The sequence below is a fragment of the Nuphar pumila genome, chromosome 10, assembly GCF_984573655.1.
Source record: "Nuphar pumila chromosome 10, dmNupPumi1.hap1.1, whole genome shotgun sequence".
In the NCBI taxonomy this organism is placed as follows: domain Eukaryota; kingdom Viridiplantae; phylum Streptophyta; class Magnoliopsida; order Nymphaeales; family Nymphaeaceae; genus Nuphar; species Nuphar pumila.
In genome coordinates this window covers 7185670-7212624 of record NC_143258.1, presented here as the reverse complement: position 1 = coordinate 7212624, position 26955 = coordinate 7185670, and the positions used below count along the sequence as shown (strand labels likewise).

At 36.3% G+C, this 26955-nt stretch overlaps 1 protein-coding gene across 1 annotated transcript in view; it reads left to right on the top strand.

Annotated features, from left to right (window-relative positions):
- Nucleotides 1-2999: 2999 nt before the first annotated feature.
- Nucleotides 3000-26955, top strand: part of LOC149823406 (DEA(D/H)-box RNA helicase family protein) — a 107757-nt gene continuing 83801 nt past the window's right edge. Inside the window, exons 1-5 of the mRNA XM_090018816.1 lie at nt 3000-3299; nt 3464-3759; nt 10527-10703; nt 23345-23413; nt 23521-23627. Of these exons, the coding sequence (XP_089874942.1) occupies nt 3511-3759; nt 10527-10703; nt 23345-23413; nt 23521-23627 (602 nt within the window). The 5' untranslated portion in view covers nt 3000-3299; nt 3464-3510. The remainder of the gene's footprint in view (nt 3300-3463; nt 3760-10526; nt 10704-23344; nt 23414-23520; nt 23628-26955) is intronic.

Here is a 26955-nt window from a genome sequence, read left to right as displayed (position 1 = left end):
CGCAGGGGTTTAACTTGCATATCAGTCTTCAACTTGACGATAGTTGAGAGATCCCTTTTACAAATAATCAATTATACTTGCTTTATTGGGAATTTTGAGTGAATTCTTTATTACTCAAAATATTTTCATTGCTTTCTTGCCATAAAAGTCATTTTTTTAAAATGCACCATAGTTGTGATCAATATCAATTTGCTTCTTGCTTTTCAATATCATTGAATATTCCTTCGCTAATCATACCAAAGATATTTCTTTCATCCTTTTGGTAGATCAACAGGAAAAAAAATTGAATTTTATTTTTCTTCACAAAACGCTTCACCTTTTTGGAAAAGATACTAGAGGTAATCTGAGGTGATTCTTTTGTGTAGTAAAATATTGAAAACAACAATTAATTTCAATAAACTGGCAAAATATTCGGGAATCCTTTATGAAACAATTACTCAACATCAAATCTGATAGGACCTTTGTCTAAAATTTGGAAATTAGATTTTGAAAATCCCGACCAGTAAAAACTGGATTTTGGTAATCTCGACTAGTAAAAACTGGATTTTGATAATCCCGACCAGTAAGAACTGGATTTTGATAATCCCGACTAGTGAAAACTGGATTTTGGTAATCCCGACCAGTAAAAATTGGATTTTGGTAAAGGACCAGTGAAAACTGAATTTGAAAGGACCAATGCTAAAGTGGGTTTGAAAGGACCAGCGCTAAACTGAGTTTGAAATGATCAGTGCTAAGCTGGGTTTGAAAGGACCAATTTGAAAAATTGGATTTGGAAGGACCAATGCTAAACTGGGTTTTAAAAGGACCAATTTGGAAAATTGGTTTTGGAAGGACCAATGCTAATCTGGGTTTGGAAGGACCAATTTAAAAAATTGGATTTGGAAGGACCAATGCTAAACTGGGTTTTGAAAGGACCAATTTGAAAAATTTGATTTGGAAGGACCAATCTGAAAAATTGGATTTGGAAGGACCAATGCTAAACTGGGTTTGAAATGACCAATTTGAAAAAATGGATTTGGAAGGACCATTGCTAAGTTGGGTTTGAAAGGACCAGTGCTAAACTAGGTTTTAGAAGGACCAATTTGAAAAAATGGATTTGGAATAAAAGTGCTAAACTGGGTTTGGAAGGACCAGTGCTAAACTGGGTTTTGGAAGGACCAATTTGAAGATTGGATTTTGATAAAGGAAAGTTCGAGTTGGAACTCATTTCTTGAAGGAAAATTGGATCAAATTGAAAGAAGGTATGAGTCTAAACTCGGATTTTCAAAGAAAAATAAGATTAATTTGAAAGAAGGTCCAAGTCGAAACTCAGATTTTCAAAGAAAAATTAGATTAATTTGAAAGAAGGTCTGAGTCAGAACTCAAATCTTTAAAGGAGAATTAGATTAACTTGAAATAAAGTCCGAGTCGAAACTGAGACCTTCAAAGGAGAATTTGATCTTGAAATAAGGCCCGAGTCGGATAATATGTGTGTTAACTGATTTTCAACAACCTTAATAAGAACAAATCATGTTAACTGGTTTTCGACGGCTAGAAGGTGGATAGGTACAAATTGATTTGTTTTAGTATGAATATATGTGTTATTTAGCATGAATTGTACAATTAATTGTAAGATTTAGCTTTTAGATTTACCAATTGATTTGTTTACATAACGAAACCTTACACGAAACTCAACGAAAAGATAGGAGTTTTGGTAATCAGACCGTGGAGGAGAAACACCTAGAAGGTAAATGCAGTTGATGGTGACAACGATACTCTCACTGCGCAGACGACGACAAAGGTTGCTCTAGTGACAACATACGATGACAAAGAGTGCTCCGACGACAATAGACGATGACAAAGAGTGCATCATCAAAGGGAGCTCCTGTTACAACAGATGGTGCGTCGTTTACTCCTTAAGGCAAAAAAATGAGATGTTTAGACTTTGAATATTTAAGACCATCTTCCCTTTTCTGGATAGAGGACATTTTTGTCCTTTTCTCGTATTGTCGTTTCATGGCATCCCCCGTTTCCTAGATGAAGGATATTTTTATCCTTTACTCGAACCGTCGTTTCATGGCTGGATTGGCGGGAAAGGGTACTTAAGTCTTTGCAACCACACCAGACTCCAAGGTTAAGTGACGCCGACCCCCCAAAATTGATTTTTCGTGACAAGCAAACAATCCCTTAGTGAATTGCGACGAGCATCAACAGTGAGGATACTACATCACCATTAGATGCTCATATGGCATATCAACCCACTGTCCAGAGAACTCTAGTTTATTTCGCAGCCTAAGTAAATAATGGAAAAAAGGAATCATGGCAACTTATAAATCAATCAAAGAGTGTCAATGGGTCAAGTTTGACCCGGATCCCACCCATAACATACCTTGTAGGGTCAGGGTTTAGTGATAAACAAGAAGGTCTGATTAGAATCTCTATTGGACCTAAAGGGTCCGATTAACATATGGATCTGGGTATGGTTTGTGAAATTTCATACCCTCGACACTAATTAGGACTAAGATCTACAAATATTCAATGTAAAATGATAAAAAATATTATTTTACCGGGCATGGTTCAGGTCTGGTTCATGGAATCCTTATAGGATCCGGACATGGTTTCTCTTATACTGAGTTCGATTAGACCCTGGTTCGGACCCGCTACCATCAACTCAGATCAGGTCTGGGTTTGGTTTTACATTGGTACGAAACAAACCCTACCCACTGGCACAAGTATAGTTTGATTTCTCCCCGAGTTGACTCGGGACTCGGCCGAGTTAAAAAACCCGCAATACTCCCAAATGCTCGATTTAAGATCAAAACTCGGATGACTCGGACGAGTCACGATTTACGAATGACACGACCGATTCCCGATTTACAATTGACGCGGCCGAGTTACGTTCGTTTTGTATACTCGAGTCTCGAGACTCGACCGAGTTTCGAGTTGAAATCCTGATACGCATCTGCCGAGTCAGTACTCGAGACTTTTAATTTTTAGTTTAGTTTTGTTTTTTATTTTTCATGTTTTGAAACCCTAAACCCTTTTTCCATTTCAGTCCTCGACTGGCTCTTTCCTTCTCGCCTCTCGCGATTCACGACCCCTGGCCCCTTCTCCTGTGGTTCATTCTCTCCGGTGTCTCCTCCGGCGTCGGCGACAGAGGTTACAGCGGCAGCAGGCTGACTTTCCCTCTCGGCTCTCGCGAATCACGACCCCCTTCTCCTGCGATTCATCCCCCTTCGGTCTCTCCTCCGGCGTCGGCGACCGAGATTCCGGCAGCAGCAGGCTCGGTGTCGGCGACTGTTCACGATTTCACTGCGTCGGTGAGTAGTGACTGTTAAAGAGAGCCATGGTCCATCTCTTTCTCTCTCTCTCAGCCATGAGCGAGCATGCCGCAGGCTAGCAACTGCAGCCTGCGGCCTGCTCTCTCTCTCTCTCTCAATCCCAGTCTCTCTGATTTTGTATTTTTTGTAATAAAAAAATGCAGTGTCCCTTTCGCTCCCCAGTGCTGCTTCCTCGCTCCCGACCCCTCTCATGGACCGCAGTTTCACGTTCGACGCTGAGAGCACCGACGATGAACTGGAGAGGAAAGAAGGAGAACCAGAATCCGGGGATAAAGCGCAATCCCCGTGGGAGTTCGTCGGCCACTCCGAATTCGTTGCAGAAGAGCACGCCCTGAGGAACACCACCTCCATCGACGAAAAGATATCCAGAGCGCGCCAAGGGCGCCAGATCACTCTCCCAGACGGTCTCGATGAGACATCTGTTGAAGATGACAGACGAGTAAGATCGATGTCTCTCCTTCCACAAACATCGCTCAGCCTTTACTTTTGCTGTATGGTTGCTAGAGTTTGGATGAAAACATTGATCTTAAGGCTTCTGCTTATGCTCTTCCTGATTAAGAAGCGATTTGAACTCTTGTTGTGATTTCCTTACACTTATTTATTCACTTTAGCATATGTTCATCTCCAAAGATGAACTGTACAAAGTATTGGTGTAGTCACTAATTAGTAGAGCTATCGAATCGAAAGGATGAAAAGCAATGCATTTTTTACTGATAGCGAAAAAAAAAGATTCACAACGAAATCAATTAGGAGGAAGAGGCTTTGGAGAAGTTTAGGAATTTCGATTGTTTGGTATATCTGTTGCATTTTCTAATACCAACAGAGTAGTGCAATACTTGTGGGTTGATCCGGCAAGTTTTATTAACAGAAAAATGTGAATTTTATGCAGATGCCTGTTGTTGTCTTGTCCTCAACAAATTAATGGTTCTGATAAGTTCTGATTCATGGATGTTTTCTATGATTGTTGCAGTTTCTTTTCAGCCCCAGTATGAGTGATAGGAAGTGAGTTGGAGAGAATTGGATGCAGTGTGAAACCATCTCAACTTTTCAGAGACTTGTTTTTGTTTTGCCGGGGGGGGGGGGGGGTTGGGAGGGGGGGACAGGGGGGCTTGGTGTGTGTGTGTGTGTGGGTTAATGGGGAATGCTCTGACGACCAGAACTATGAAGATAGTCATTTTATTCGTTCATTGGCCAGTAGGAATTTACTCATGTTTATTGGGGGCAATCACTATATCTGGTCTGTTAATTGGGATTCCCCATATTTGAGAATGCTTGATCATTCCACCTTTTTGCTAGAAGTTCTAGTTATTTCCATGATCTGATGGGTTGAGCATTTTCTAGATTTTACTGGACCACTTTGTTGTTATGATCCGTTGTGGAGGTAATCAGATCTCTATGACACCCTTTGAATTAGAACTTTGGTGGACTAGAATTATTGGTTTCTTCGAGAACATTAGGGGCATGGGGGTCAACCCTTTAGAATTAGATTGGTTGCTTTTAGATTAATTAGGGGTGCTTGGATGATGCTCTAGAAAAATTAGTTTACGAAAAACTTGGTTTTCCAACTGGGTTTTTGTAAAATTTGAAAACGTGGTTTTGTTGTTTGGGCCACAATTTATTCCAGATCTTGTCATTTCTTATGAATTTTCCCCTACGATTGTGTAATATTTTTGGATGTTGAGTCTTTTCTGGCCATTGGCAGCGCTCTTTCTGTTGGAGAGCGAGATTGCAAACAGGTAGGGGTGGCATTAGGCTGAATGATCCACGATGGGCCAGCCTGGATAGCCTTGAGCCAACCTTTTAGAGTTGGTCCAGTCTAAGTTAGGCTTAGGAAAATAGTTCATATTTTTGGTCTGGCGGTTATAGGCCAGGCTCACAGGCCAACATGGACTGCCTAATCAAAGTAATGAATAAGCGAACATATGAATAAACAAATAAATAAATATATGCGTACATAATAATATTACTAAAAGCTATATATAACTTTGTAAGATAAATTTTCATGTTAATATTATATCTTATATATGTAATATAAATTATTATACAGTTCATATTATAAACATTATATATAAATACTATGTAATAGTAGGCTATATATAACCTAGAGAACTAGAAATATGAGATCGAATGTGAACTAGGAATTTCTGACACTTCTTTTGCAAATTCGATCCTCTGGATGAATTCAACATATTATATTTGCTAAGAATCAACTCTTTGTTCATGTTTTTTGATGAAAAAACACAACTTTTGAAAAAACATGACTTTTCTTATGCATCATAATCAATTGATCCAAGAGCTGGTCCTCATAAAACCAAGCATGTCGGATCACATCCGTATGATCATATTTATTAAAAAACTTCATGCAAATCTAGGTTAATACTTTTATCGTATTCTAGTGGCCCTATATACAGGGTTAATATTTGGTGCTATTGAAAGCACAAAACTATTGAGTACAATGGACCTTATAGATACAATACAAGGTTTGTTAGAAATTCAGTTTTGAATCATGTGATTGTGACTGTAAGCAGGTTTTTTAAGGGCTTCAAAAATCAATGGCTCACAATGCGCTAGAATTTCATGACTCAACAAATCATATTTTTAGACCGAAATAACACGTTACAAGGTTTGATCTTTAGCAAACAATCCATGCTGAACACATATTGAGTTGAGAAAACTTTAACCTATGTTTTCCAACATCTGGTCAAGTTCTTTTGGAGTAAACATGCTGGTTGTGAAGGTATGGGCCTTGTTTCCTGGAGAAGCTCTTTAATAATCAAGTAGTTTGGGTATAATGAGCTTCTCTTTAATAAATAAGGATTATATAATGAAAGTGGTGGTGACTGCTTTCTCAAAAAGAGTAGTTGTGGGCCTTTCTCCTGAAAGAAAAATATAAGTTAAATGGGTTGCCTATGTGGTCCTTTCTGTTAAACAAAAAATATAAGCTAGGTTGTCTTGTTTGTGTCTAACAACTTTTCCATGCCCAAACCAGGCCCATAATTGGTCATGTCTTAGGATGCGACTCTTGGGCTTGTTCATTCCTGTCTTTAGGTCTTGGATAAACTCGAAAAAGCTTTACAAAAGCAAGAATATGAACATTTATACAGTATTTGCGCAACTCTCTATTAGCTCAACTTCAATTACAATATCTAATGCAAGCCAAAATACCATTCTGAGATAGTTACAAGATCATTCAATAAATAAAGCTGACAAACTAATGACTCAACTATAAACCAAGATGCTTGACTCCCTCATTGAATCCTCATCGTAGTATCCAGTTAGATTTTTCAAAATCGTTATCAAAATTGTGCTGAAAATTGTCACTTTGGAACAATAATAATCAATTAATGAGCTATAATGTTCAATAATTAACTAATTACAATCCTAGTAAATCAGTTTTTGAGGTTTTAAAAAAGAGACAGTTGAAACGACATTTACCAAATGTCAACACTAAATCTTAAATCACTTTTTCAAAACTTGAATCACAAAACCTGCTTTTTAAAATGCGGTACATATAAAGACAATGAAATGGATCTTGAATCACTATGCAATTTCATGATACTTGCTTTTCAATTGCAGTACAATTATACAATTTTTTTGTTATTTTAGTAAACTATTAAAAACATTTTCTTTTAGTTGTAATTCACATTCTCACCGAAGATCTGAAGGACAATAAATCTCTCCGGACTTCAAATAGGCTGATGCGGATTCCACCACCCATCAGATATCCAAAAAAGGTCAAAGATCTCGTATCCTTCTAAGAAACTCCAATGGGCCGATACCTAGTGGGGTATTCCACCTTTCCCCTTAACTATGTCAAAGGGCCATTTGATTTCCCAGCCCTAAGTCACTAGGCCAATAAATACTAATAACAAGCCAAATGGGTCAATTACTCTTATTAAGAAAGGGACCCATAACCCCAATAAGATTGTTCGGGGGTCGATATACTATGCAACCGACGGTCCACTTGTATTTATGTGAACGGACATCTGAAACTCCAATTACTGAAATCAGTGTTGTTAAAAGGGCGCCTTGAGGCGCAAAAGGTGCGCCTCGCCTTGAGGCAAGGCCCTCTGTGCTTCAAGGCGCTAGGGTAAGGTGTGAAGAAGAATGTTATGATTTTTTCAAAGCTACATAGTTATATAATAAATTTTTTTACTTTTTTATAGTTTTTTAATTTTTAATTATATAATTAGTTTTCTTAGTTTCTAGTTATAAATTCAGTTTTTTTGTTACTTATTTATAGTTTTTTTAATCCTGTTATGCTATGTAGTTTTTTTCACAGAAGAAGAATGTTATGATTTTTTCAAAGCTACATAGTTATATATTCAGTTTTTTTTACTTTTTTTATAGTTTTTTTAAATTCTCAATTATATAATGAGTTTTCTTAGTTTCTCAGTTATATAATCAGTTTTTTTGTTACTTTTTTATAGTCTTTTTAATCCTGTTATGCTGTGTAGTTTTTTTCACAGCTACATAATTTGCTTCTAAGTTATATAATTACTTTCTCAATTATATAATCAGTTTCTCAGTTACTTTTACATGTTACTCTCATATTTTTTATTATTTATTTGAGATTTTCTATTTCTTAATGGTTGTTGCTTCATCAATAAAGCAATTTTTTATTTATTTGTATTTTAGATATTTTTTTACAGTTTTTTTTTAAGTTTTCAAAAAATTTTCACAGCTACATAGTTTGTTTCTAAGTTATATAATTACTTTCTCAATTATTTAATCTGTTTCTCACAGTTTCTCAATTACTTTTACATGTTACTCTCATATTTTTTAGTAATCATTTGATATTTTCTATTTCTTATTGGTTGTTGCTTCATCAATAAAGCATTTTTCTATCTATTTGTATTTTTAGATAATTTTTTATAGTTTTTTGAAGTTTTCAAAAAAAAATTTGAGGCTTACGCTTTACGCCTCGAGGCGGCCTCAGTTTTTGGTGGATCACCTCACTACGCCTCAACGCTTTTCACAACATTGACTTAAATTCAATAAGAACCATATTCTTTTAGAGTCAAAGAATTTCAAATAATTTAAAATGTAACTTTCATTTGATTTTCAAAGCCAAATCCATTTTTTTTGAAGATGATTTCAAATAAACTCAAAGAGGGTGATAAGTGATAACATGACAAAAAAATGATATGTGGATACAAATAAAAGTTAAAATAATGATCAAATTTCTAAGAGCCATGGTTAATTACTTTTGAAGCAAGTTTGAAAATTTAATTGCTTTTCTAAGAAATTTAGAAAATCAGTTTAACTTGAGGGATGTTGCTAAACTACATTTAATAATAATAAATCTTCATGATTTATGAAAATCAGTAATTTAAGAAGGATGTGAAAGCTGAAATCACATACTGAGTTTACCAAATTAATTACTAATCACCTACTTAAGCAAAAGATTAACTTTTTTAAAACATTCAAAACAAAATAATATAAATTCAGGAGCTCTAATAAAAATTAATTACTTACAAGAAATTAGCTTGTGACGACATTAACTAAAGTTTATAAGAATTCTACCAATCAGTCTAATGAAGTTTGCTTAAAAAATTTAGGTCTAATTATGAATAATTATGACTAATCCTACACACAAAAAAAATCATAACCAACTCAATCTTCATTGTTAAAACCATAATTACTTGCAATGACTATCACAACCCTGGTTTGTTAGAAACCCATAACTACTAAGCTACAAAACTATTTTTTAAGAAAACCTAACTTTAATTAGAAAAAACACCACTGATTACTCATAAAAAGTAACTAAGGCTAATCCTAATTATTAAAACCCTAATTAACCACTTACCTAGCTACATGAACCAATGTTGTAAAGGACGTATCGCGACCCATATCGGCCAGACCTAAAATAAGATACATATATAGTATCGTAGAAATTTGTATGTTTTAAATAAAAATCAGAACATATCCAAAAAAATCAGGAAAAATGTACAAAATGTATAACACAAGAAACAATGATAAATTGCATAAGATAAAATCATAATATCACATACCAAAACAATTATATGCTATGAATGGCTTGCATAAGACATCAAACATTAAATAATCAAGATAATATGCAATAAATGGCATGCATATCTCACAAGAAAAATGCAAACCTTGAAATAATATGCATATTAAACAACAAATCTAAGCGAATAAGTCACAATATTCATAATAATGTGTTTGCATAAACAAAACAACATCATAAAGTGTTTTTCACTAAAAAATTTTTCATAACCAAAATTTTCTAAATTCAAACAAAAATGACATAGATTACGTCAATCATGATTTTCATCATCATCTCTTCTTCCTTTTTTTGCATAAAATCTCCCTAAATCACTCTTAAGCTTTTTAGGGATGAATATGAACTAGCCTCAAGAGGCTTTATATGTTTAAAAGAAAGAAAGAAAGAAATGAGTGCACTTAAACTGCATTTATAGCGTATCTTAAGATACTCCCGTATTGGAGCATCGTAAGATACAGGGGCATATTGTAAGATAAGAGGTGTATCGTAAGATACACACCCATATTGAGATACAGGTGTGTATTGTATCGAAACACCCATAGATACAATATGTATTGTAGCATATCATAGGATACACTACAATACTTACAACACTGATACAAACTCCCCAGGCTGACCCCGTGCCTCCGCTTTTTAACCCCTTTTCCTTCATTTCTCTTTTCCTATACCCCTTAAGGGTATTTATAGAGAGGCTAAAATGGGTGATTTATGCTACAGTGTATGGTACAGGTGTGTGTGTGTGTGTGTGTGTGTGTGTGTGTGTGTGTGTGTGTGTGTGTGTGTGTTCATCCATGAGTGCGTGCATGCACCTGGGTGTACGTGTTCGTGAATGTGTATGTGTGCACATGCATGTGTGTGTGTGTGTGTATAAGCTACTACAATTATATTTTTTCATTGTTAATTTGTATAACTTGCGGCATATCTTTGTGAGACATCTATTAGAAGCAAACATTGAATACTTTTGTCATATATTTTCAATGCTACTGCCTTTGCCCATGTAAATATGTTCTGTGGGATGCTTTGTTGAGCTGCTTCTTTATTGCTTTGGTTTTACTTGTTTGATTATATTTTCATTTTATTTTATTGCTCTGTTGGATGGTACTTGAGCTGCTATATTGAGTTTTGGATAAAGAGCCCTTTTGTATGCAATGAGGTACTAAAGAACTGTCCTTTCCCAGGAAAGCTTTAAACTAGAAGATGAAGATTCTGGACCTATAGGAACTGAAGCAAATGCCTTTTTCAGCTCATGCGAGGGAGCTTGTTTTCATGCAAACTCATTCCTTGAGCTGAACCTGTCTCGTCCTTTGCTGAGAGCATGTGAAGCTTTGGGATATCAAAAGCCTACACCAATACAGGTTTGATTTTCTTAGTTTCTTTTGATGATATATGTTTTATTTTTTATTCCTCTTTTCAGTCTCTTTGGAAAGGCCTTAATTTCATTCTGTGCATTACACTGTACCAAAGAATTTTATGCGGCTATGTTTCACTTAGATGAACGATGTCAAAATGATGGTAGTTTGGACTTTTTAGTTAGCATTATGATTCTTGTAAACTGGATTTTCCTTCTCTAATGAATAACTTTTCCCTTTCTTCTGGAGGACAAATCTCCGTTAAAAGTTGAAGAAAGAATGGAAGTGCATTACTTATGAACTAGTTTACTTTTTCTTTGGAACAAAAATCTCCATCAAAATTAAAAGGAATAAAGTGCATAGGTGGATAAAAAAGGTGAAAATATCATGATAGAGAAAATAAATACAGTGGTTTAAGTTCCCAATTCCATGTCCTTTAGATTCCCTACTTTGCATCCTTGACCAGATCTTGCTAGCATAAGTTTGGTCATCTCTTTGAGTGCTTCAATGTATAAGCTGGAAATTGTTACCAGTACATGCAATGAGTCTCGACCTTCCCCAAAGTCTCCAACTATGAGCCACTGAATGAGTAAACAGAATGTTTCCAAATCCTGGATAATCATTTGCAATCTTGATCTGATGACCAACAATTGCAACTCTGGCTGAGGCAGCCTAAATTATTTCTGCAAAGAAGGGCATAACGAGAAAAGATGAAATCTCTTTTTGTCAACCTTCAATCAAATTACATGTTGACTAGTTAAACACGTCACTCTTCCTTTCCAGCTTAATGGAATCAATGGTCTGTCCAACGACAGTTGCCAGACAAAACCAATGTCTCTAGGGCTTAGTCCACTTCCCCTGATATTTGGTGAATAATTTTTTAAGGTCTCATTTTATAAGAAAAACCAAAGTGCAATATTTAGCTTGATTTTGAGGCATAAGACAGGTTCCTTGCCTGGAGGAGAAAACACCTCAAGGATAAATTGGAAGAGGGCATTTTTTTTCCTTTTAATTTGGATAATCAAGCTGGGTTAGGCAGAGCCCTACCAGTACAAACAAAGGAAAATTGAAAAATTGCAAATCTGTAATATGGGTAACTCAGGTGGTTTATCCTTCTATATTCTCTTAGCACTATCTTAGCTAATCTTTGACCAACATAATTGCATGCTTAGGAGCTCAAATACAATGAATCTGACTAACCTCATCATGACATCAAATAAATCCTCAGAAATTTTGTTCCTCCAACATCTGCCTTCAATCAAGAAACTAACAGCTCTAACACGATTGAATCTTGAAGGCTCCGTGATATCACTTAATTATGAGGATCCATCTCCTTGAGAATAGATATGCGTCCTGTCCATTCCTCACTTGTGTATGTCCTGGTGATGATCAGCGAACCAAGAGAAATAAAATGTATCGAATGGTCCCACACGGTGAATCCTAGTTTCCATTGACAAGAAGTATTGATGGTGGTTGCGGAAATGACTGATCTGCCTACCCACCTACTTCCTATCTATCTATCTATCTATCTATCTGTCTGTCTGTCTGTCTGTCTATATCTCAAGCCTCCTAAACATCTAATAGCCTATGCAGTTTATGAATTTACTGCTACCAATAAAATTCTGTCAATGTCACATTGTATTCTACTTGCCAATGGAACATATCCAAGGAACCTTGGATGGTTAATTTGGGTGGTATCTTTGGTGCAGTTCATCCTTATGATGAAGGACATCCATGACTCACTAGTACAAATGGATCATAAAGACATCATGTTGACTGTTCTATGAGGCAAGGCTGGAATTGCACATATTTCTTCAAACTCTTGATAGCATTTTTGATGGAGAAAAAAAAACATTAGGTCTGGAAGGTACACCTATTAAATTTTGGATGTCAAATGGCTAGGATTTGGGATAAATTATTATTTTTTTTAATAACAATGACAATTAATTTGGTTAGTGCTAAGGAAGAAAAGAATGCCATATAGATATACTAAAATCATTCAAGATATGTAGAATGGAGTTATAATGGCTGTTGGGATTGTGTTAAGGGAGAAGTATGTTTTTGTTCAGGTGTGGATGCTACAAGTATCCACTTTAAGCAAAAGATTTCTGAACCTCAATTGTCAATGGAGGAAGGAGAGGCAAAAGAAGATAAAGAAGTGTAAGAGATGACTTATGTCTACAAGAAGAGGGCCCAAAGAGATTTCCCAATTGGTGCTTCATAGTCTTATTTATGAATGGGGTTCCCTTGGACTACAAGTTATTTCTACATTTCCTTGTACCACATAAACTCAGCTTTTACACTATCTGATACCCATTAAGTACAATATAAATTGGCCTACAAGTTACAACAAATAACAATCAAGGGACAAATGAAATACATGTTAGAATTCTACCCATGAAGGCGGCACCTTATATATTGACCAAAATGCCCCTTCACCTCATCTCTCACAGCCCTTGTCATACTGAGCATGGTCTAAGACCATTGAGAGTTTGTTGTTTATCATGTAATGAAGTGCATAGTGGCTTTGTCATGATGTCAACAACTTGAACTAACAAATCGTGTCTCCAACTCTTGATCTTTTATCTTTTCTCACACATAGTGCTTATCGATCTCAATATGCTTTCTTGTTGACGGGATTTATTGATATAAAAATGACACTCTTATTGTCTCAATGTAACATGGATTTTTCAATACTTTGATGTAGCTGATTGAGTGAATTTCTAATCCATGAAATGTCTGCAGCCATAAATACCATGGCTTGACAATCAACTTATATACTCGATCTGGCAACAGTTTGCTTCTTACAGCTCCATGATACCCAGAACTTGCCCCGGAAATACATAGTGGGCAGATAAGAATGCCTAGTCTTGGGGCCTGTTGCCCAATCGGCAATCCTAATATGCTGTTATAGTCATATTGGGACCAGTTTGATTGCATGACTACATTCTTTCATGTATGAGGCCCTTTGTAGATCTCTCTTTTTACATACCGTAGAATCTTGTTTGTAGCTTGAAGATGAGATGTTTTAGGTGCATGCATGAGCTGCGATATTTGGCAAACTTCAAATAATATGGCTGTGTAAAATTTAGGTACTGTAATTAGCGATGTCAATGTAAGGTTTTGTGTTGTATCTCCTACTAGACTGTACTTGTTTAGTCTGGTTTGACAGAAGTTTTTTTAAATACAATTAATTAACAGATTGGATTTATGGAAAATAGAATCTGATCAGATTGGTGGGAATCAGTATGGCATTAGAATCTGATCAGGTGGTGAAAAAACTTTAAAAGAACATGCTTAGAAATTTGTGCATAATATTTTCCAAAGAAATGGTGTGTCTCATAAGCTACATCAATGTTGTAAAGTGTATTGTAACCTGTATAAGAATGGCCAGTAATACGGGTGTATCATACTGTAATGTATCATATTGTAAGACAAAAAAACCCATTTAAAAATCACAAAAGAAACACAAAAGATCAGAAAAATTTAGTAAAAATCATGGAATGCAATAGAGAGGAAAATCAAATTTTAAGCATAGTGAACAATTGAACATACAACTGACAAAACTAAATGTTTACTACTAAAGAGTCACATTAGATAACAAAACAAAAGAATATTGTAACAAACATGCAACTGACAAAACAAAATGCTTACTACTAAAGAGTCACTTTAGATAACAAAACAAAAGAAAAATCATCCAAATCTACCTACATTAGTTAATCATGATGAAAACAATAGTAAAAGAAAGGATCTTCCTTCTTTGAGTCATTGCCTTCTCCCTCTGCACTTAGCTCTAGGCTAGCATAATCATTGCCTTCTTCTGCCATCTTCGTCCATATCAACTTTCTGTTGCTTCCAGTATGCGTTATCATTGAGGACACCCAGCTCCGCTTCCACTCACTTATCCTATATATGGATGTTGTTAATGCTAATGGGGTTATATCAACTCTTATGGTGTCTTCTTTATTATTTTTGCATTTGGCTGCAATATTCAAATAATAATAATAACTAAGAAAATTTTCAAAAATGCGCCTGAAGTTTGGGCAATAATAAAAAAACACATCTAAGTTTTGAATATTGTTAAAAATACAGCTAAGTATTTTCGTGGTTAATTAAAAAGGACCAGAGTTTCATTCCGTCAAGGCTGCCGTTAAGATGTGCATTGTGATTACTATTTTACCATCAAATTACTCTCTCTCTCTCTCTAGAATGATAATCTTCACGTTATGTCTTGTTTGTCATTCCTAATATCTAGTTATAATGGAGGCATCAGTTAAGAGAGCAATGAATAAAAAAATTGAACCCTTTTCAATGGGACAGTATCAACCAAAAACAGAGAAAACTTTCTTGGGTATTGCATTGTTCACTAATATAAATAGATGTTCCTTGTTTGTTCTCCAAAGAAGAGCATGGGGTCTAACCCTTTTGAGAGTCTTTTGCATCTTGATCATGGGATTGTTGGTGGTTATGGCAAGATAAGCAATGAACAGGATGAGTTATCTTCTCTTTTCGGTATTGTTTTTCTTGCCATCAATAGTACCAACGGGGCTCTGCTTGTTTGGTAGGAGCAGTTAGTGCATGTCATCTTGTGTTAGGAACTTTGCAAGTTCAAAACCCAATGGTAGGGTTGTATAACTGGTGGGGGTCTGCCTAACCCCAGCTTGCCTATCCAAAAAACATCAATACTATTGTTCTTGATGGCAAGATCTTTTTTTCTTGTCTGCCATTTCTCTTGAACAGAAACTGCAATCGCCCATCTCTTATTTCTTTTAGCCTTTGTGTAGAAAGCTGTTGTAACTTTGATAATGCAGATTGGGTGAGCAGGAAATAATGGTCGGTGAGAAAGAACTGGCATGGGAAACATTAACACAGCGAAAAAGATAGTTTTAAGGGGAAATCAGTAAATTCAACTTATTAACTTAACTTAATGATAACCCAAGTTAAATGGATCTTAATGTGTTTTTGATTTATCGTAAAAAATTTAGGTGCCTTTATGACAATGTCAAACTTTAGGTGTGCTTTTGATTATTGTCAAAACTTTACGTGTGTTTTTAAAAATTTCCCTAATAAATAATACCAAGGTTGTACAATGCGTATCGTATCCTGTATCAGCCCGGATCAAAATAAGAAATGTAATGTATCGTATCATAAAAAAAGCATTTTTCAATAAATTAAAAAAATCATAGAATTCAAGAAAAAATATATTTATGCAATAAGATTAACTAAACATAGATATTGTCATTAAACATTCATGATTCAACTAAACATTAGATGTCTGTCATCATGTCACAATCAACTAAATATAGATTTCATTACATTTGTGTCAAAAGATACAAAACAACATCATTCATTTTCACTATCAAACATCCCACGTTTTGCATTAGAGATGGCATCTTGTTATGGGCCTTCTGGCTCTTCATTTGGTTGTGTAGGTGCAACCACTGCCTAGTCATGCGCCAATGCTTGTGCCGCTCGCTCTCTTAATCTAATATTCTTATTTCTAAAATATTCTATATTAGCACGTATCTCATCTTGCACCTCATCTGTAGCTAATGTACGAGGTGAGTTTCCACCAACCATTGCGATATACTCTTTCATGCGGTGCAAGCCTCCGTGAATCAGTAAATGACAAAACCTACATCTCAAAGACGCATGCCCTCTATGACCGTCAGGAATCTTGTAATATCGCCACATTGGCTCATCAGCACATGGGGAACGTCGAGCCATTAATAAATCTAATCACCACAAATACCATAAGCAGTGTTGTGAAAAGCGTTGAGGCGTAGCGAGGCGCTCCACAAAAAATCGAGGCTAGGTGTAAGCCTCAGTTTTTTTTTTGAAAACTTTAAAAAATTATAAAAAATATCTAAAAATACAAATAAATAAAGAAATGCTTTATTGATGAAATAACAACCAATAAGAAATAGAAAATCTCAAATAAGTACTAAAAAATATGAGATTAACATATAAAAGTAACTAAAAACTGATTATATAACTGGAAAATATATGAGATTAACCAAAAAAAGTTAAAATATACTAAGAAACTGATTACATAACTGAAATAACTGGAAAATATATGAGATTAACCTACAAAAGTTAAAATATATCAGATTATTCTAAAAAATATGAGATTAACATATAAAAGTAACTAAAAAAATGATTACATAACTGGAAAATATATGACATTAACCAACAAAAGATAAAATATACTAAGAAGATGATTACACAACTAGAAAATATATGAGATTAACCAACAAAAGTTAAAATATATGAGATTGTTCTAAAAAATATGAGATTAACATATAAAAGTAACTAAAAAATTGATTACATAACCGAAAAATATATGAGATTAACCAAAAAAAGTTAAAATATACTAAGAAACTGATTGCACAACTGAAATAACTGGAAAATATATAAGATTAACCTACAAAAGTTAAAATATATGAGATTATTCTAAAAAATGTGAGATTAACATATAAAAGTAACTAAAAACCTATGTCACATGGACTCGGCTAGGGAGGCGACCCACCCGCATCGACACGCTCCGACATTGGTGCAGACACGGACACCTGGCGGACTCGGTCAACGCACCTGTGTCGAGTCTGTCCACTTTATAGACTCGGTCAACTTTGATCGAGTCTATAAAGGTCCATTTTCAAACTCATTTTGGATCCGGGTCGGGTTTGGATCCGGACCGACCCAGATCCAAAATGTTACCTGTGTTGGGGCCAAACCCTAAAGAGGGGCTTACGATAAGGGGAGGGGCTTACCCTGTCGATCTTTGCATCCCCCCTAGCCGTCCGGTCTTCATCCTTTGCAGCCACGTCGATGACCCACACCCCGACGACCGTAGCCGCAGGCGACACCATCCACCCTCTTCCCCAGCCACCGGTCTCAGGTATGCCTCCTCCCTCTTCCGTTCTTCTTCCTCTTCGTCTGGCAGGGGGCTCCCCTTCCTCCTTATTTTTCGGCAGGGGGCTGCCCCCTGCCTCGTTCTTTTTTTCAGGCAGGGGGCTGCCCCTTGCCTCGTTCTTATTTTTCGGCAAGGGGCGGAGCCACCTGCCTCGTTCTTTTTTTCCGGCAAGGGGCGGAGGCCCCTGCCATACTTTATTTTCCGACAGGGGGCTCCCCTGCCTCAGATGTATTTTTCGCCCGGGAGATGCCCTCTGCCTCGGACATGTGTTCAGGTAGGGGGCTTCGCCCCCTGCCTCGTTCTTGCCAGGCTGGTGCCTTTTGGGGTCTCTGTGTTTGCTTTCCCTTTGCTGCAGCAGAATCGTGTCCCTACTCGTGGTTGTTAACAACTCAACTGCAAGGTTCCTTGTGCATCTTGCCAAAGGGACATGCGGTTTGGCAGGCTGCAACATGCGCTTCTTGATGCGCACATCTGCAGCACAGAGTGAGAGGGGTGGAGCTCCTGATACTATTTTTTTGAAGTGTTTAACTTTATTTTATTTACATATTTTCTTTTCAGTTTTCACTTTTCAAATATAATGGCGAGTTCTAGTGGCAGTGTCAATAGAGTTGGTTCAAGTTCTAACCCTGAATTAGAAGTTTCTCAACCACTTTGGAGGCTTGTGACGAAATGGATAAAAGCAAGTGGTGGTGGTGGGAATGTGCAGTTTCATTGTAATCTATGTACGACTGTTTTCACGAGTTCTTATATGCGTGTGAAAGCACATCTTTTGCATATTCGTGGTCAAGGAATTAGGGCATGTTCTGGGGTTGACAAAGACTTGTTAAAGCAATTAAAGAAAGAACAAGAGGAAACTGAAAAGAATAAAATTGCAGAGATGAGAAGCGATTCGATTAATATGCCTTTTGCTATTGCTAGTGATAAACAAAAAGAGCTTTCGAAGAAAAGAAAGATGGAAGGCAATAAAACAATACAATGATCATTCAAAAACACGACAAGAGCAGAAATTGATAAAAAAAAATAGTCTATTCTTTTATAAGCTCAATTCCTTTTAATGTAGCTAGAAGTCTATAATGAAAAGATATGATTACATCTTTGGCTAATTGTAATTTGAGTGGTTATGTGCCTCCTAGTTCAGAAAAACTAAGAACAGCCGTTCTTGTAGAGAAAAAAAATAGAATTGAAGACTTGTTAGAGACCCAAAATTTTACATGAAAACGACATGGAGTGTCTATTGTTTCTGATGGGTGAACTGATATACAAAGGCGACCACTGATAAACTTCATTGCTTACTCACTTAATGGGCCAATCTTTTTGAAGACTATTGACGCATCTGGAGAGTATAAAGACGCTGAATATTTAAAGAGATTATTTGTCAAAGTGATAAAAGAAGTTGGTGAAGAAAGTGTGGTGCAAATCATTACTGACAATGCTCCAGTTTGCAGTCGTGCAAGAATGAATTTGGCAAGTGATGATATATATTCACATATTTTTTGGACTCCTTGTGCAACACACAGTTTAAATTTGACACTTAAGAGTATATGCAATCCATCAAAAGATGATGCACATTCCCATGAAATGTATTTATGGATTGAGGAAATAGAGCATGATGTTCGAAATATTAGAAATTTTGTTGTAAACCATCATGATGCCCTTTCTATATTTAATAGGCATTTTGATCTCAAGTTACTGAAAGTTGCTGAAACTCATTTTGCTTCTTTCATTGTTATGATGAAAAGAATTAAGCAACTCAATAATGCATTGTTGATGATGGTGGCTGATAAAGATTGAGATTTTTATGGTACTGAAGATGATGTTAAGGCTCAAGCTATCAAAAAATGCATCTGTGATGATTTTTGGTGGGATAAAATTACATATTTTATTAAATTTACAGAGCCTATTTGGGAAATGTTGAAATAAGTTGACAGAAATGTACCCATGTTTGATAGAATTTATAAAATGTGGGACAATATGATTGAAAAAGTTCAAAGTATCATTTTTAAACATGAGAAGAAAGATGTTGCACTTGATAATTCAGAATTTTACAGTCATGTACATTCAATTTTAGTGAGAAGATGAGATAAAAGCAATACACCTTTGCATTGCATGGCACACTCTCTCAATCCAAAATATTATGCAAAAAAATGGTTGACATCTTGTGTTGGTCGTGTTTCTCCAAATGAATAATTGAGATATTAAGGAACAAAATGATATGTTTGGAAAGACTTTTTAATGATCCTCATATGTTTGAGGTTGTAAATAGTGAGTTTGAAAAGTTTTCTACTGGGAGATTTGATTCTTTAACAACACTCATGGCAAGGAACGAGGAAGATCCCCTTAATTGGTGGGCAACATTTGGATCAGAGACCAAATTTGCTACGTCTTGCAATGAAATTGTTATCCCAACCTGCTACATCATCTTGTTGTGCAAGAAATTAGAGTACATATGCTCAAATTCACAACATTAAAAGAAACAAACTCACTAGTAAAAGAGCAGAGGATTTGGTTTATGTTCACTCTAATCTACGATTAATTTCTCGCCGCACCAAAGATCAGTATAGGTACCTTTTTCCTTTTGTATTCAAAGTTTGAAGTTAGATACTAAGTTGATGTAGTTGTGGACCATCCAAGTATTGAGATGCAAATCCAGAAGATTTTGACTTGGAGGGAGAACATGATTTGCATACTCTCAACATGGACTACCTCGATCCTGTTCTTCCCTATAATTCAGACGCTGATGCAAATTTATGATAAGTTTTGTTGTTTATCATACTCACAAGCTTCTTTATGTGTTATATTTTGGTAAGTTTGTGTTGTTACTTCAATAGAATTACTTTTTTGAGTGAGGTATCTCACTTTCTTGAGTGAAAAATAGGTGAAAATGCATTCTTACACAAGAAAATCGCAAATGCCTTGTCCCTTGCGCAACAACCGAGCCTACAATGCTTTGAAGCTTCCTAGGGTGTGTGGGTTCACCTCTATTGACGTCTACAGAAGTGAAAAAATTGGCCCTAAGGAGGCCTTTAAAACCCCAAACCCAAAAAGTAACTTTTGAGACTTTTAAAATCTCGCCAAGGCTGGCGATATGTATCACACCAATACTTACAACATTGATATTACTATCTGTACCAATATAAAAGCCAAAGATTCTATAAATCAAATTCTAACATATATCTTAATGTTACCTTTATTTTAATAATTTAATCTCATGATGTAGGCGACAAAGACACGATCATTCAATCTTGAGTGCTCGAGCCCGTTCCTTGTCTTTATGTCGGTGCACAAAACAACTCCAATTTCTCTTGCACCAACTAGCACTACATCCTTGGCTTAATATACACTGAGCAAATATAGACAATGTGGGAGCATCTTCACCAAACTTATTCCACTTTTGATCTGAACCAGAAAAGAAAATAAAACATTATAATTCATAAGTGACTTGGCTACAATCAAGTTATGCAAATGGATTGCATTTTTCCTTCCAAAGTCCCTCTTGCTTTGGGTATACCTGTTTAACTCCATATGAATGACTTGCATTTCTTCTTTTGTTATTAGTCTCAATGATATTCAGGATGCCCTTCTTCACTTCCTTATCCTCTACATATGTGGAGAATAATATAATAGAGGGGCTCAAGTAATAGGCAACAACATGAATGTATTGTTGCAGCTGGTCAGTCTATCTCTTATATCATTCAAGCTGGCTCATAATATTTTTTCTTGACATTGAAGTTGTCTATCGTATGTTCTTTTGCTTTGTTCATATATCGTCATGCAAGTATGGTATACCTGGCCTCTCATTCTATCTACTTTCTTCCACACTTTCAACACAATATAGTCCTTCCAAAATTCCACATGGAATACTATCTTCACTATACAATTCCAATCGGCTTGCTTGCAAACTTAAAAATGCTAAGAGAGAGAGAGAGAGAGAGAGAGAGAGAGAGAGAGAGAGAGAGAGAGAGAGAGAGAGAGAGAGAGAGAGAGAGAGAGAGAGATCTATTTCACCTCACTGTCACCGCCTTTGGACCTTTTTTTTTTTAAAATTGCGCCAAAATGGACTCAGTCAAAGTTGATTGAGTCCATATTGGACAAATATAACCATAGATGCAGGATGACCGCACCTAGTGGTATTTGACTGCACCTGCACTCGCGTCTCATCACGTTGACGCGGGTGCGGCGGCCTTTTTAATGAGTCTGTGTGACAGCTGTCAGCTCATTAAAAAAAAGGATATGATCGATTTCTGATCAATAATGACTAGATGCAGTGATATCAGATTTCAAACTACACTTCAAACCCGATTTGATTCAGTCCAAACTATTTTATCAAGCACGATATAATTGAACAACAATTTTACAAACAAGATACAAACAGATGGTTCTAAACAGAAAATTCAATTCAATACCACGAACAGATTTTCGCACAAACAAGTTACAAACAGCACATCAAACAAGTTTCAGTTCAGTCCAAACAATCCAACAAATACCATGAAATCAAATATAAATTTCAAACTTGAAAATTCCAAACGGCAGGGGGAATGGTTCTGCCACCAAGTGAACTCTTCGGCAATTTACTTCACACATAGTCCTGCTGGTTCAACACCTACGAACAGGTACGTTCATGGTGGATGCTACCTGTTGGCTTAACAACACGGTTCAATATTCAGCAAACACCAACCGATTCTCACGGTTCAGCAACCACGATTCAATGTACAACAACCACCAGCTGATTTTCATGGTTCAACAACCACGAACAGGGCAATGCACAGTAGCTCCACAAGCTGGACGCTACTCTTGTTAAACGTCAAATGCAGAACACGTTGAAGAAGGAAGAGGTGTCCTTCACTCTCTTCACACTCGAGCTCTCACAACTCCTCTCAAGCTTACGGTTCAAGTACCTCTCTCAAACTCACAAGTTCAGTTCATGACCATTCCAGAATTTTGTTCTCAATTTTTCAGAAAAAGTAGTAAAGACCTCTACCATGTTTTTGGGTTCTCTTTTAAAGGAAGAAGATAAGAGCCTTTTGCTCTTATTAGCTCCCATGTGAGGCCAGCTCACTTGAAGGCCAATGAGAAGCAAGGCTTTCAAATTAATTCTTACACTAAAAAATCATGAAATTTAAGAATATAGTCACTTTTATTTGTATTTCATTTCTATTCCCATTCAATTATTATATTGCTTTTGATTATTCATCTCTTCCCACTTCCTATACATTTTAAAATGCATCGCTTCTCGCTTCCGCTTCCCGTCTCGTTTCCCGCTTCCGCTTTCTAATTTGGAAACCTTGGTCCATACCTAATCGGGTTTACTATAAGAAAAACCATACCCGGACCCAACAAGAACTACATGAACCAAACCCTGTAAAACCATATTTTTTTAATCATTTTTACATTGAAAAATTACGAGTCTTAATCGGAACTCGGGTCGGGCCTGGGTCTGGTATAAAATTTCACAAACCATACCCTGGTCCATGTATTAATCGGACCTTCGGGTCCGGACTCAGGTCTTCTTATTTATCACCATACCCGGACCCTGTAGGGTGTGGTTTGGGTCGGGTCCGGGTAAACCAGGCCAGTTGACACCCCTACTTGTAGTTATAATTTCAATTATGGGCAATGAAAGATTTGTCCTTTGAATCATTTTCTTTTTTCTATACCTAATTATTCTGTCAAGTGAAAAACACACATTCCGTAGGTGAAATTTTTTGTTTTCTTATTGTATTCCTGGCTGCTGCAGGCTGCATGCATACCGTTGGCTTTAACTGGACGAGACATTTGTGGAAGTGCCATAACTGGTTCTGGAAAGGTATTAATTGCATAATCTTACATCAAATTTTCTTGCTTGGCTGTTATATGGTGGGACATTATGAGACCCTGTTCTCATTTTGGTATATGCTCTTGTTTGATCAATAGACAGCAGCTTTTAGTTTGCCAGTGTTGGAGAGGTTGCTTTTCCGTCCCAAGCGTGTATTAGCTATTAGAGTGCTTGTTCTTACTCCAACTAGGGAGTTGGCTGTTCAGTAAGTGACTCTTTTCTTTTGCGGTTTCAGCTTTTCTTAGTGCTATTACTCTTCAAACTATTCATTTTTTCATTGTTTTAGACAGTCTTGCTGCTTTTGATTCTTAGTCTGATGTTACAAGTTTCTTGTCCAAAAAGGGGCTATTATACTTGCTTATGCTGCAATTTAGGATTCTTTTTTGTTTGTTAGATGCCACTAAAGGCAAGAGATATTGCTTCTTGCAGCCTGTAACGAAAATTATGGAAATTTTACTCATAAAAGGAGGAAAAAATGTAATGCTGTTCCTTAGCTCTTTTCCAGAAATGTTGATGGTGTTTCTTTGACCATAAATTGAAGAATAGTAAAACTGGTATTCTTGAAGAGTAAACAATAAAAAGAGGTGCTATCTTATCCCATTTAGAGGCAGATAAATGTTTAAGACTTAACCATTTTAGGGGCATTTAAAAATTTCATAAATCTCTTATTTGTTAATGAATATAATATTGTGTATCACTAGTATGGGTAATACCCACTTATGTATTTCTATTTTTATGTAAGAGTGATTTTTTATTTTATCATTCTTGTTGTAGTAGTCAAAGTTAGGGTGCCATTTGGTCCAAAAGTGTGTTAGTAGTGAAGGAAAGGGGGTCGACCCCTATACGTTGTATCTCTGATCATTTCGCTAGAATGAAGCCTCATTGAGCAATCTCCTCACCTTCTCTCTTTTGTTCTTCTCTTTCGAGTTTGATATTGTATCAGAGCCATATTCAAACCAAGTGACTGTTGTGAGGGTGATTTTGAGAAGGCATCATTCTGTCTGCTCATTCCTGCCTCGAGTTGTCTGTCTCACTGTGGACGTCTGTACGATTGGTGAGATTTCATTCGATTGAGGTAGGGGTTTGCTGGTAGTTGATTTTATAAGACATGTGAGTAAATTTTTTTTGCAGTCGGATGTAATTTGGATTTGTGGTGAATTTTCTTTGAATTTCTGGATGTGGCAGTGAACAATGTCTAGCTTTGTGAAAACTGTTGATACTGATCCAATCAACAGTGTTTGTTGGCCCAGATTGGATGTTATTGGGTCGTTTTTACCTAAGGAAACTGTTGATACTAATTTTTGGTAGTAGTTTGATGATTTGTGGAAGTATTGAGACCCTATTTCTGGCGGTAATCTGTATTTACGAGGTTTTGATGCATCAATTGGTTTATTAGCTATCGTGGTGTTTGGTGGTAATCCTCTTCAGAGACATAAATCGTGCTAGCTGGTTAAGTTTGTTTTAACATTTGTGATAGTTGGTGTTTCTTACATTCTCATCAGTATCGTCACTCTATTGGTAGTGTGTTTTTTGGTAACCTTGGCTTGAACTTTCATACTACTGCAATGGCATTCAAGAACAGAATATTTTTCTATTTATGCAGCTCTCGAATACTGTAGTTGGGGGTTGAGGGGAGTGTGAAGAAAGTGGAACCTATTTAACCTATTACGGTGAAGCTAGATAGGACCAACTATTCATAAATTTTATGATTGTAGTGATCAAAGGAAATGCACTTGGCTTCTTGGATGATACTAGACTTACTAGTGTTTGGCCAATACAGAGGATTGCCTTGCCAAATTTCAAAAGGCCAATTGGGGATACTTGAAACAGGTCTACAAGCAAGAGACTTGGGCAAGGCATTACTAGCTGAATGATGAGGCTAGGAAATAAGTCCATTCAGGACTTCTATTTTAGAGATGCAACAACTGTAAGACTATGGTATGGTGTCTTTTGTAATGCAGACGGATCCTTTTTATGAGCATTTCTATAGTTTAGTCTATCTCCTCTGCTTCCAACCTTGATGGAAAATTTAATATTTTTGAAGTTTACCTAGCTCTTTATGTTGTCATGAATCTAATTTTTGTTGGCCAAATTACTAAGCATGAATGTGATGTTTTCTTTACTCTTGACTGTTGCTTTATGCAAGATCTGGTAGTCAGGGAGGAAGGCTATGATTGGGCATAGGCTAGGTCACCTTTACTTCTTGGATTATTTGGACTAGAGATCACAGGGTGCTTTTGAGACCAGCTTGGGTGCTGCAATTTCAGTCTTCAGTTTTGTGTCACCATCGGTTGGGTTAAATGTCTAATTGTAAGTTGCAATATATTTTGTCTTCTAGGGTTCTTACAAAATGTAAATATGGAGTACCTATGAGTTTAGGTATTGTGAGTGCTGTAGGTTAAACTAAGGGTCGTGCTCTCCCTTTTGGGTATAGAGAAGTTGAGTCTACTAGTTCGTTTGATCTCGTTCATTCTGATGTTTGAAGACCTTTTCCTATTATGTCAAGAGGCTGATTGTCATATTTTGTAACCTTTATTGATGGATTTATTTTATTATAAATAAAAATGAAATGCTCAGATGATTTTAAAAGATTTTATGTTTTTGTTAAGACTCAATTTGCAGCTAAGTTGAAGACTCTTTGTTCAGATTTAGGGAGAGAATACATTAGGCATAATGTGGAGGAATATTTGTGTGAAAATGAAATATTGCATAAAACATCATGTCTCTATAGTCCAGAGCAAAATGGCATTGCTGAAAGAAAGAACAGACACAGATTGAGTCTTGTTTAGGAATGGATTGCCTAAGGAATTCTAGGCTGCCTTTTGGAGTTACAGAGTATTTGATAAATCGATGCCTTCAAGTGTTCTTAGAAAAGTATCATTTAGGAAGCCATCTGATGAAAAACTACCTTATGAGTCTCTAAAGGTGTTTGGAAATACTTTGTTTTGTTCTGATCCCACCTTAGCAGAGAAATAATTTGTCTCCTAGGATTGAAATATTGCTTTATAGGGTATCTTGAAGCTTAAAAGGGTTATCGATGTTGTGACCTTGTAGGAAAAAGGCTTTGTTTATCTAGACGTGTGGAGTTTGTAGATCATATGACATTATATAACTACATCGTAAGTCAAGGATGCTAAACCCTCCTTTTCTTTCTTGGTTCTTTTCCTAGAGAGTCCTGAAAAAGACGAGAATGAGATTATAACTTATAGGAGAACCTTAGGGTTAATGACTTCCCCTTAGCAAAGTCTCGGTGTTCCTCAGGTCGATCTAGATGTATATGCAATGGATCCACCTCCTCTTCAGGGCATGTAGGTGTACTCATCCTGCACATTGTATATCTTATGATTCTTTTTCTGTCACTCGCCAAGCTTTTAAAGTGTTGATTCATTCGTATCACGAACCTAAATCTTATGCTGAAACCGTTATGCAGCCTGAGCGGCAATAAGTTATGAATGAGGAGTTGAGTGCATTGGAGAGAACGAAGGTCTTAGAGTTGGTCTAGTTACCAGAAGAAAAAATTTAGTTGGCAACAA